Here is a 13,036-nt window from a genome sequence, read left to right as displayed (position 1 = left end):
GCAATTGCATGCCCCTCATTTGGCGAAGAACGACCATAAAACCCACTGTATTGGAGCCATTAAAGCAGCCCCATTCTTGCCTCTCCTTCTTCACCCCCTCACAGCCATTTTGTTGTCGTTGAATTGGAATTTTGATGATGAAGTTGAAATAAAACTGATATAAGTAGTTTTTTCTATTTAAAATTTTTAACTGAAGCGGTTGACAAAATCTATCAACAACATTACTGACGGGTGTCCTCAGTTATGTTTTTAATTTTTTATAAATAATAAATAATAAATTCTATTTTTTTGTGGTGCTGACATGTGTCATTTTTTCCCTATCCTATTATATATAGATAGAAGATTGGTAAAGAAAATATGGAAAAGGGTTAAATATACTCATGTAATATTCGAAATTGTTCAAAATATACCCTTCGTTATATCCACTCAATCGCACCCGCACCCGCACCCTCAACCCACCCACCTCCCGCTATCCTCCAACTCTCACCCCAATCACATCCCACCTCTATAGCATTTTATCAAGTATCATTAATCATCCAAATATTCTAATATGTATTTATACTTAGTCCCTGTATTGTTTACTTAATAAGTAATCCTAGATTTTGTTCAATTTTTTTAAAAGTCTTTTGAATAATTAGTTCCGTTAACTTGTCTCTAGTTTTTTGGAGCTCCGGCTTTGCTTTGCCAAGAAATGCCCTTGGCAAGAAAGAATATTTTTTTGTGAGTACTATTGAACAAAGTATACTTGCACATGACTTTAGGAATTGCATTGCACTATACAAGAAATATTTGTCTATCAAAGAATGTAACAAGTTCAATTCAATTATTCTTTACTTTCTTGAAAAATTTGAAATATTCTTTGACATTACTTTGTCCTCCAGCTAACGAACTAATCTTAACATATATAACCATGTCCCCTAAATTTGGTCATGTTCTTCAACCTTAAGAACAACATTAATCTCAACCATGTATCCTGTTAAAATGGATAACGCGCACGAGTTACCTGTTTATGTAGATCAAGACCATCCTGTAAGGAGACACCACTCAGCTCGATACTATGCTCACCATATTAAAGAGAGTCTAACTACTAGAGTTTCCAAAGTAGTTTGTACAATTTTCTTAACACTTCTTTCTATTCTTGGAATCATCGCGTTTATTTTATGGTTAGGTTTGCGCCCTCATCGTCCAAGAATTTTCCTACATGACTTTTCAATTCCAGCTATAAGTCATGGAATTGGACCTGAAAGTGCCCAAATCAACTTTAACGTAACAGCACGAAATTCAAATCAAGTTATTGGGATTTTTTATGATGCAATTCAGATGGCAGCGACTTATCAAGAACAGAGTATTGGAAATTCACAATTGTTGACTCCGTTTTATCAATTGCCCAAAAACACTACTGTTCTTGCGGGTACATTTTCTGGCCCCATGGTGACGGTGACCGGAACACAGTGGCAGCAAATGCTTGATGACCGGTCTCGAGGAACGGTGGTTTTCCGGGTAGAATTGACAGCCAGGATTCGATTTAAGATATGGTCGTGGAAAAGTAAACATCATAGGATGCATGCTAATTGTCCTGTTGGAGTGGGACAAGATGGTATGATCTTGGTTGGTTACATAGATAAGAGATGTCCGGAATATTTTAATTAGACATTTCGATTCATGTTTTCGTCTCATTGAATTTTCGTTTTTTGTTTGTATTTGATTGTGAAAAGCAGTACATGCTTTCCCTGCCAAAATTACTCTAAAAGGCAAGGGCATCCTCTGTTTTTATCTTCCTCCTGCATCTCGTAGGCCGAGAGATCTTATTTATTCCACCGGAACCCTGGGCACATCCGATAATCATAACTAGATTGTATGGAATCACTTAACAAAGGGGCGGGCCTTAATTAGATTGTGTACTATTGACATTTTCACAATATAAAAGCTGGAAAAGATGAATAACAAATATAACATGATATAATAACTATTTGTTCTGCTTCATCTTTAAGTTTTCGACCAAAAAAAATTATTGACTTAAAAGTAGACATTGTCCTTTCTACATTTACTTTCCAGCGTCATTTTGGTGTAGGCATATGAATATCCAACCAATTAATTTGTTTCTTTAAAAAAGTGCCCTTTAAATAGCTGAATAGATCACAACCATGCAATGCAAATAAAGTACTTTTTTGGCTATCCTTCCTACTAAGGTTTCTAATCAAACTATATATAACAGCACGATCAATTATAAATATAGTCTTCATGAACTTCAAAAGATACATCTTTTGCTTCTTCAATTTCTTGAACTTTGTACTAGTATTTGACCAAAAATGAATAATCGAAGGATATTTAAAGATTCTTTCGATCTCTACTGTTGGTTCTTCCAAGTTGTAGCTGTCTTATGTTTGACCTCTGTTGTCATGTGGCTTTGTTTGGTTCCAAAAAATCCAATTTTCACAATAGTTGATTTCTCCTTTCTTGTCTTCAACATCAAGAATTCTTCTCTCCATAGTGGCAACAATTCTGTCCTCTTAAACCTTGAAATTTTCAATCCCAACAAAGGTACGAGCATTTACTATAATGAAATCAACTTCGCTTTGAATTACAATGGTCTTGTTGTGGGGGAATATTCTACAAAAGGTATCTACCAAGGCCACAAAAATATTACAAGAAAGGACGTCCAAATGTATATTGTTGATGAGCTATTTTGGCAAGAGATTGGCAGTAGGAGTATCAATTTCATTCTTGTCTTGGAAACTACAGTTAAGTTTAAGATATTTGAATGGAGGACAAAGCAACGAGGGTTAAAATATGTGGCATATATGAGTAATGTGACTATGAGTAACAATGGAACAATATCTAGTGAAAAGCTTGTTAAATTGTACCACAAAAGTTTGCACTTGTGACATCAATCAACTGGAACTTGTTTTGTGTTTTGTTACATATATCGAAACTTCTTATTAAGGTCATGTGGTAAATTTAGCTTACTTAATGCACTTTTTGAAGGAGATATAGGACTTACATTTCATTCCCAAATTTCTAAAAGACCAAAAGATTCAATTTTTTAATTTATGTTATTCTACAAATATATACTAATTAAGCCAGATATTACGAGTTCTTTATCAAGATTAAGGCATGTGTTTAGGCAAAAGCTTCAAACTCTTTCTTTCACCATTTGTTGTCCTGTTGGGACTACTTGTCTTAATTCTATGGCTATGTATGCGTCCAAAAACTCCTGTTTACATTCTTCTTGATTTTTCTGTTCACTTCAACGACAATGAAAGTGAAATTGTTACTATGTTTCTTGTCATCAAGATTTGGAATCAAAATCATAAAGATTGGGATATTTACTATGACGATGCTTTCGTAACATGTTATCATAATCAAGACACTGTTGGAAAGACAACAATACCTCGTTTACATCAAAAGAGACATAAGACAACCACATTTTTGCAATTACAGCTAATTGTTGATAGGAGAAAATGGAGTTCGCTAATAAAATGTACAGCAGACAAAAGTACTGCTAAATTGCAGGTGGATGTGGCGACTAGGATTAAGTATCGGCTGTTGGGTATTAAGATCAAACACCATTCGCTAAAATTGAGTTGTCGTTTTTCAGTTGGATCAGATGGTAATATTTCAGGCAAGAAAAAGGTCAGATTGCAACGTAGACCAGCAAAGTGGAAAATCAGACGATCACTAGACGAAATCTGGATATAGAATGATGGGGTTCAGAATGAGTATAATCAAATTACATGTATACATTTTAAAATTTTTGCTACGTATGTATACATATTTCTATCTAAATGCTGTTTATGGCATGAACAAATGCTTCACCTCTATAAACGATTAGACATTATGCAGAATGATCAGTAGAGGAGTAGAATGCTAATAATCTGGATAGACCAATCGTATCAACGAGAGTTGAATGCAGGATTTAAGATTTATAGGTTGAAATCTTTAAAGTTTTATTATTGAACCCATTAGATATTTAAAGTTATATGCTCATATCTACTTTTTATTGTAATTTTATACATAAATTTTATAGTCAGTGTTGAAGTAGTGTGTTCAGATAAACCCGGTACTCCAAAGCAGCATGTGCCCCTGCAGGCTAGGTGGCCACTTCTGTTGCTAATTGGTTTTGTGAATTCAATTTGAATCAATTTAATACAAGGAAAAAAGATAATAAGATACAAATCAGTTGGATTACACTTACTGGAATCTGATAAAGTTTGAAACTTTCAAAGAAGAGCAAGTAGCACCCAAAAATTCCCTCCTAGTTGCCTTATTGTCATCCACTACAATCCATAAATTAGAGTTGAAATCCATAAACTCTAAGAGTCAATTTGTCAAGACTAAAAAATAGACCAACAGCGTGTTAATTTGTCAACTATTACACATTTAGCACTGGCCACTGAATTACTATCAATCTTCCTACCAATTGTAACCAATCAATTATAGTATGTATTACATTTTCTTCAAAAATATCTAATTAAGCTTCTATATATCGAGCAACTTGAGCTGCCATAACCACGAAGACCATGGCTATTCAGAAGTGGCTACTCTTTCTTTTTTTGGCATATCCATCTTTATAATACTCCCATCCTAGCGCAGCTGTCCGATTTAAAATACGTTCAGTGTGGTGGCAATGGTAACTATACTGAAGATAGTGCATACCAGAACAATCTAAAAACCCTCCTCTATTCCCTTTCCTTAAATGTCGATGAATATGGTTTCTACAATGCTTCCATTGGCCAAAACAGCAACAAGGTCAGTGCTATTGTGATGTGTAGAGGAGATATAGGGCTTGATCGATGTCACTATTGTGTCGATAACATTGGTCAAAAGCTTGTAGAGATATGTCCTAACCAAAAAGAAGCTAATGCTGCCTATGATGAATGTTCGTTGCAGTACTCCAATCGATCCATCATAAACGATACTACATCATTTCCTACTCTATATTATTTCTGGAATCATGTGAATGCCTCACAACCGGAGGAATTCAACAAGGATCTCGAAATATTATTGGTTGATTTGCGAGACCAAGCTGCAAATGGTGGTGATCCCCGTAGAAAATATGCTAGTGGTAATGCGACAGGCCCAGATTTTCAGACTATATATGCACTTGTGCAGTGCACTCCTAATCTATCTCCTCAGAATTGCTTCGATTGCTTAACTGGCGCTTATGGGACTATGCCTAGCTGTCCCTGCAAGGGAAAGACTAGTGGCAGAATTATAGGACTTAGCTGCTATTTCCGTTATGAAACTTATCGTTTCTTCACTGACGTGCCATTGAAAGCTCCGCCACCTGCAGGTGAATTACATTATATATTCTAATTAGTTTCTTTTAGTCTGTTTCATAAAGAATATCTCTTTATCTTTTTGGCAACTATTTAATTCTAAAATTCACTTTAGACCACAAAATTAGAAGAGGAGTATAAACTAAACTTAAAGATGGTTATGCTAACTTGAAGCCCCCCCTTTTTTTTGTAGGGAATCATAATAAAACAGCTCCAACAGGGAATGGTGGTAAAACAGCTCCAATCATAAGGAAGGATGATAAGAAAACTCGACTACCCGTTAATATTATCATAATTGTGCCAACTATTATAGTTATTATTCTTACTGTATTAATTTTTGTCATTATAATGAAGAAGCGAAAGAGGAAGCTGGTGAACAAAATTCAGAGTAAGATAACGTAGATTATTAAGGAATATTGAACTTTTGAGACCTGGCTCATGTTTCACTGAATATTAATTGGTTGGTGAAGGTACACTCGGCGATGATATTAGCACTGCAGAATCCTTGCAATATGAATTTTCTACAATCAGAGAAGCGACAAATAACTTCTCAATTGATAATAAACTGGGAGAGGGCGGATTTGGTCCTGTGTACAAGGTAATAAGGCCTGTTTGATGAAAAATTCATACAAAAGACTCAACTTAATTGCTTGGGATAATGAGGCTTTTGTTGTTCAATTCATAACTGATCCATTTGTCATTTTGTGCTTGTCTAATCCGCAGGGTACACTTCAAAATGGACAAGAAGTAGCAGTGAAAAGATTGTCAGCAGATTCAGGCCAAAGTGAACTAGAATTCAAAAATGAGGTTCGGTTGGTTGCCAGGCTTCAACACAGGAATTTGGTTAGGTTGAAGGGATTTTGTCTAGATGGAACAGAGAGACTTCTTGTCTACGAATTTGTTCCCAATGCAAGCCTTGACAAATTTTTATTTGGTATTTATTGCTTAACTTATTATCGAACATGGAGCTTCAGCATCAATTATTTGTGATTATTCTGAAGTGACTTGATGTGAAAAAATAATTATATAATGTTAATGTAGAGAAATTTAACTCCTAAGTTATACTCATTATGTTGTCCCCAGATCAAGTTAAACGTAGGCAATTGGATTGGGGAAGGCGATCAACAATCATTGGAGGTGTTGCTAAGGGAATTCTTTACCTTCATGAGGACTCTAGACTTCGCATCATTCATCATGATCTCAAAGCTAGTAATGTTCTGCTTGATGCAGAAATGAATCCTAAGATTTCAGACTTTGGCATGGCAAAGCTATTTAAATTGGATGAAACTCATGGCAACACAGACAGAATTGTTGGGACCTAGTAAGTTTTACATCTCTCATTAAATAAACTGTTAGTATATTTTGTATATCATGGGGGTTTGGGACCTTAAAAGTTTTCCACATGTTTTGGTTTTGCAGTGGTTATATGGCGCCAGAGTATCTACACGGGCAATTTTCAGTCAAATCTGATGTTTTTAGCTTTGGAGTACTAGTCCTTGAAATTGTAAGTGACCGAAGAAACAATTGTTTCATAAATGGAGAATCTACGGAAAGCCTATTGAGCTATGTAAGTAACCCGCTAGACTTGATATTAGTATATGAAATTGTATTAGTCTTTGGTAAACTATATTTATTCAAAAGTATTTAGCTTTTAAAGAAATTAATAAGCACTTGTATAATTGAACTGTTACAGGCTTGGTCGAATTGGCGTGAAGGAACATCTTCAAATTTGATCGACCCCATGTTGACGGGAAGCTCAGGACCGGATCGTGACATAGTGAGATACATCCACATAGCTTTATTGTGCGTTCAAAAAGATGTTGCAAATAGACCAACCATGGGTGCAGTTGTTCTCATGCTCAATACTCACTCTTCAAGTCTTCCACTTATTGAAGAATCCAATTCAAGAATAATGGCACAGTCAAGTAAACTAGCCAAAAGTAAATCAAATTGTTCATCACGAAATGAGGCATCCGTGTTAAAGAATGACAAATGTCCCACATCGATGGTTAATGAGATGGGTGAACTCCTTATAAGGCTTGGGTAATCCTCCTCCCTTTGAGCTAGCTTTTGGGGTGTGAGTTAGGCCTAAGACCTAATTTAACATGGTATCAGAGCAGGGCCCATCTCACCCGATGTTGGGGCCCCCAAAATCAAAATTGCCCACGCACCAGATGCTAAGCACTGGACGTGAGGTGGGGTGTTAAAGAATGACAAATGTCCCACATCGATGGTTAATGAGATGGGTGAACTCCTTATAAGGCTTGGGTAATCCTCCTCCCTTTGAGCTAGCTTTTGGGGTGTGAGTTAGGCCTAAGACCTAATTTAACAATCCGTAACTGAGTTATATCCTCGATAACATCCTTCGATATAATAGGCTTTTCTTCTATGTTTTCATATTTACATTGTTATCTGTTCGAACCACACAATTAGTCAGGGAATATTGCGATTGATTTATCAATGTTTTTGTACTAATTTGCTTCATAAGTATTATTGTTGATCGGATGAAAAAAAAGTTTAAAATGTTGAGTTCTAACAAGTTTAATTGTTCGGTTGGCAAGGTCGAAAACGCAGATCGGGGACAAGTACAAGGTTCTCTCAAGCCGTTGCATCTTTTTCAAAATCACTTTTAAAAGTTTGATTAAACACTAGTTGTTGTTCTAACGTGATTTTTAAATTGACTAATCAATCTTCTTACTGAATTTACTTTTTTTTTTAAAAACACTTTTAAATTATTACTAATTTTATAAGCTTGACCAAACTAACTTCATACACGTTTAAGAGAAATCAGCTATTTTTATGTCCAAACACCTACTTAATGTTTTGTGAATTCACTATGAATCACCCATGGGACATGATATGAAGATATTTGCAGTACTGGTAATCTAGAAGCCAAAATACAAGAGAAATCATAGTGGACTGTGGAGTGAAATTTAAAGCACTAGGGGAAAAAAAAGAGAGAGAAAAAAAACATTAAAAAAGAAGAAAAAAAAAGGTAGTTGAAGAAAATTAGTTGGATTTCGTTATCTGGATTAATCATATAAAGTTGATGAGCAAGTAGGGGCCAAAATTTGCCAACTTGGTGGATTCTTGTTATCCACTCCTCTCCCAATTCCCATTACGACCATAAATTAGAGTTGTTCAATTCCATAAATTCTAAGCTGAAAATTGGCAAGTTTAAAGATACTTTCTCCATCCCATATTAACTGTCCATATTACTAAAAATAATTGTCATAAATTACATGTCAAATTACAAAGCCAATACAAAGTTACTTACATTTTTCTCATTTTACTCTTACATTTAATTGTTCTAAAAATGTGTTAAGTCCCCAAAAAGTTTCTTAAGAGTAAATTAGTAAAATTATTCTTCTTATTTATATTTTTTCAAGGAGTGTGAAAAGAAAAAAAGTGAACAACTAATATGAGACGGAGAAAGTATAGACCAAGTTAAAAGTCTGCGTTCCCTATTCCATTTGCATGTGGCATTTTTATCATATTGGTTTATTTTACTCATCTTTTGCTACTCCACTCAAAAGGTTATTTAAGCTGGAAAGTGACCACTATGTTTAATGACCTGACGCATGATTTGTTAAGCCAAAAAATAAAATAAAAATGAAAGCCAATTCATTTTACCTTTGATCTCAAAATATCTAAGCTTCTATATATCAAAATGCAGCTAACTAGACAGCCATGACCATAGCTATTCAGAGGGTGCTACTCTTTCTTTTTTTTGCATATACATGTTCATTTTCTCAATATTGTATCGGCTTCGCAGCTTCCTGATTTACGTTACAGTTCATGTGGTACCAATGGTAACTATACTGAAAATAGTGCATGCCAGAATAATCTTAACACACTCCTCTCTTCCCTTTCCTCAAAAATCGATAACAATGGTTTCAGCTATGCTTCCGATGGCCAAAGCGCCGACAAGGTCAGTGGTATTGTGCTATGTAGAGGAGATGTGGAGCTAGAACAATGTCGCATTTGTGTCAATAACATTGCTCAAAAACTTTTACAGTTATGTCCTACCCAAAAAAGAGCAATTGGTGGCTATGATAACTGTTCGTTGCAGTACTCGAATGATTCATCCATTTTAGAAACTACATCATTTTCTCTTCAATATTACTTTTCGAATCCTGCTAATGCCACAAAACCCGAGGAATTTAACCAGGAACGGAGTAAATTACTGGAAAATTTACGAGATCGTGCTGTAGATGATGGTTCCTCACTTAAATATGCTACTGGTAATGCGACAGGTCCAGATTTTCAGTCTATATATGCACTTGTGCAGTGTACTCCTGATTTATCTCCTCAGAATTGCCTCAAATGCTTAACTGTGGCTTATGAAAATATGCCTAATTGTCCCTGCAACGGCAAGAGGGGTGGCAGAATCATTGTGTCTAGGTGCAATCTCCGTTATGAAAGTTCCAAATTCTTCTATGTAGCGTTGGGATCTCCTCCACCTGCAGGTAAATTACATCTTTCCACGACATATGTACCTAAGTAGATACATAAAAAGAATTAGACATACACATGAACGGATGTATTGAAACATAATTAGGTAAATGAAATATGTCATCTCGACTCTAAGTACAATAATTTAACTTTTTTCCCGACTTGTGTGGAACTGAGAGTAATTGTTCTTGTCGTCTAACAACTTAAAAACTTTAGATTGGAGGATCACACAGTTCATCACCATCATAACACAAAATTTGACTTGTGTTAAAGACGAGCATATTAAATTAGAGGTATAACAATATTGTATTTGTGATATTTAATACGTATGTGTAGTTTCTGAAATAACCTGAAAGGGAAGATAGTAACTTATTTTCACATGAGTTATTAAAAACTGAGAATATTATACTAACTTGAAGCATTTTTTAAGGAAATGATGATAAAACAGCTCCAATGGGGAATGATGATGAAAAAGCTCCAACAGGGAATGATAATACAGCTCCAATAGTGCAGGATGATAAAAAAGCTCGACTCGTCATTATTATCATTGTGTCAAATGTTATAGTTGTTATTCTTACTGTGTGTATTTCTGTCATCTTAATGAAGAAGCGAAAGAGGAAGCTGGTGGACAAAATTCAAGGTAAGATAGCGTATAGTATTTGTATGATTAAGGAAAGTTGAATTTTCACTATATACTCTATTTGTTATTACTTGTACTTTGGTGAAGGTACACTCGGTGATGATATTAGCGATGTAGAAACCTTGCAATATGATTTTTCTACAATTAGAGCAGCAACAGACAACTTCTCAAATGCTAATAAATTGGGACAGGGAGGATTTGGTCCTGTGTATAAGGTGATTAGGCCTGCATGATGTATAAAATGGACATTGACAATTCATACAAAAGATCGACCACAACTTAGATTGGGGTTGAGGCTTCGTTGTTGATGAAATTATAATTCATTCTTCAATTTGTGCTCTTCTTCTTCAGGGCAAGCTACCAAATGGACAAGAAGTAGCAGTGAAGAGATTGTCAGCAGATTCAGGCCAAGGTGATCTAGAGTTCAAAAACGAGGTCTTGTTGGTAGCCAAGCTTCAACACAGGAATTTGATTAGGTTACTGGGATTTTGCCTGGATGGAACAGAGAGACTTCTTGTCTATGAATTTGTTCCCAATGCAAGCCTTGACCAATTTTTATTTGGTATGTATTGCTTAATGTTTTGTCAGTGTAATTTGACATGTTGACTGCAGTAAGGTTATCTGCCTTATTTTAGTTCCGGAAAATAAGTCCACAACTATGAATTGGGAAAGGCAATCATAATAAGTTATATTCTTCCTCGTATCTCCAGATCAAGTTAAACGTAGCCAACTGGATTGGGAAAGGTGATCCAAAATCATAGGAGGCATAGCTAGGGTAATTGTTTATCTTCATGAGGATTCTAGACTTCGCATCATTCATCGTGATCTCAAAGCTGAAAATGTTCTACTTGATGCAGAAATGAATCCTAAAATTGCAGACTTTGGCATGGCAAGGCTATTTAAATTGGATGAAACTCAATGCAACACAAACAGAATTGTTGGGACCTAGGAAGTTTAACATCTCTCATTAGGTAGACTGTTATTTTTCATATCATTATAGGAAGCATTCTTTAATCATTTTTAGAAAATAGAAACCTCGATATGAAAACAAATCTTTCCTTGAAATGTTACCAGGATTTTCAAGATGAATTCTGTCATGGTAATTTCTTAAGAAATGGTTACCTCAATTTTGTTGAGCTTACTTGATTGAACGAAACATTTGTTCCAGAAAGGAGATTCTGTGGAAGACCTTCTGAGCGTTGTAAGTAGCCACCTGGTCAATCAATCAATTAAGTATTCCTCGATCAATTCCAAACTAGTTTACTAATCGACACATTCAAAAGAAAAATTAATTGCTATTTAGACCAACACTTTGTATATATAAACATTGCCATCAAATGTCTTTCTCAAGAGGAACGTAACGCATCATGTGAATCAGAGGTAGTATAATTTATGATTTTGTGTGTCCTGATCTATCTCAGGTTTGGTTGAACTGGCGCGAAGAAACAGTTTCAAATTTGATAGACCCTATGCTGAGGGGAAGCTCAGGACCTGTTGGTGACATAATTAGATACATCCACATTGCTTTATTGTGCATTCAAGAAACTGTTGCTAATAGACCAAACATGGGTGAAGTACTTCTCATGCTCAGTAGTCGCTCTTTGAGTCTTCCAGTTCCACACAACGAAGTAAACCCACAGATTTTACACTTTGGAGATGCCAATTCAACAATTTCCGAAAATAAATCAATATGTTCTTCAGGAAATCAGGATTTGATAACTGAGCTGCATCCTCGATAAAACATCCATACATATAGTGCTAAAAGTCTCTCTATATCTAATATGCAAACGTATATCATTCATTCATAGGTCTGGTGTAAACCCCGAATGCGAATATGTTGTTACTTAGTAGATTTTCTTATTTACTTTGCTATTTGTTCGAACCCAATTAGTTAGGGGTTCTTGCGATTGATTTATCAATGATTCTTTTGTTGTTGGACTAATTTGCGTCATAAGTATTACTTATTGAACTTGTAAAAGTGGTGTAGTTTTTCAATAGTAATGGAAATGTATTTTTGCCCCTATTTATTGAGACGGGTAAGCTGAAATTCTGAATAATTACAGATTCGTACCAATTTGTAAAATTAATAATTGAGGTATAGTTTTAAAATAAAGAATACTGGCTTAGTTGAATTAATTAAAAAAGAAGAAAATTCTAACTGAGCAAACATTTAGCAAAATATCATGGATGGCATGTTTAGCAAAAAATTTTTTATAATACTATCGACAACCATAATTTATTAGCATTGTTCAAATATTTGTTAAAAAAGTAATTTATACCTTAGGATGGTCTTATTACTACCGTGAACTATTTTAAAATAAAATAAATATATATTTAAAATCTTGTAAGATATAGGTGTATATAATTGATAATAATTGACTAATAGATTAACGAATTTGACATCTCCCATTAATTATACGTCAAGTTTATAGATGACTCATTCTTTCTTTAACGAAAAAATTAGATGATTAAGTAAACATATATTAGTTAATAAATCATCATATCTATAGTTTTAGTTAATTATCACTCGCGACCATTACACGGGTTAGAATTTCGGGTTTGTATAATTTGAAATTTGTATAATATAATTTGTATAACTTTTATATAATGTAATTTTGTATAATATAATTCATATAACTGTTTAAAGTTCATATGTTTGTAT

The 13,036-nt window shown here is 34.7% G+C and overlaps 3 protein-coding genes and 1 pseudogene across 3 annotated transcripts; all 4 read left to right on the top strand.

The window, feature by feature from the left end:
* Positions 1-910: 910 nt before the first annotated feature.
* On the top strand, positions 911-1,725 carry LOC125821871 (NDR1/HIN1-like protein 26; annotated as a pseudogene).
* A 1,473-nt stretch (positions 1,726-3,198) lies between these two features.
* Positions 3,199-3,699, top strand: LOC125823003 (uncharacterized). The gene has a single exon (XM_049502455.1). The coding sequence runs from the start codon at positions 3,199-3,201 to the stop codon at positions 3,697-3,699; it is 501 nt and encodes a 166-aa protein (XP_049358412.1).
* Positions 3,700-4,520: 821 nt separating this feature from the next.
* LOC125823002 (cysteine-rich receptor-like protein kinase 15) lies at positions 4,521-11,323 on the top strand. The gene is given in 14 exon segments (XM_049502454.1): positions 4,521-4,556; positions 4,558-5,293; positions 5,473-5,667; positions 5,750-5,877; positions 6,003-6,213; positions 6,363-6,600; positions 6,699-6,846; positions 6,973-7,287; positions 8,964-9,014; positions 9,016-9,748; positions 10,165-10,374; positions 10,462-10,589; positions 10,726-10,936; positions 11,085-11,323. Coding segments are annotated over 14 exon segments (3,579 nt in total).
* A 201-nt stretch (positions 11,324-11,524) lies between these two features.
* On the top strand, positions 11,525-12,113 carry LOC125822999 (cysteine-rich receptor-like protein kinase 29; the record flags this gene model as incomplete). The annotated part of the gene is made up of 2 exons (XM_049502451.1): positions 11,525-11,575; positions 11,796-12,113. Coding segments are annotated over 2 exons (369 nt in total), but the record flags the coding sequence as incomplete, so codon positions are not given.
* Positions 12,114-13,036: the final 923 nt, after the last annotated feature.

Source organism: Solanum verrucosum, unplaced genomic scaffold, assembly GCF_900185275.1.
Source record: "Solanum verrucosum unplaced genomic scaffold, falcon-dt-bn FXZP01000103.1, whole genome shotgun sequence".
Taxonomy (NCBI): Eukaryota; Viridiplantae; Streptophyta; class Magnoliopsida; order Solanales; family Solanaceae; genus Solanum; species Solanum verrucosum.
Note: the sequence above shows the minus strand (reverse complement) of the source record. Positions and strands in the feature narration are given on the sequence as shown.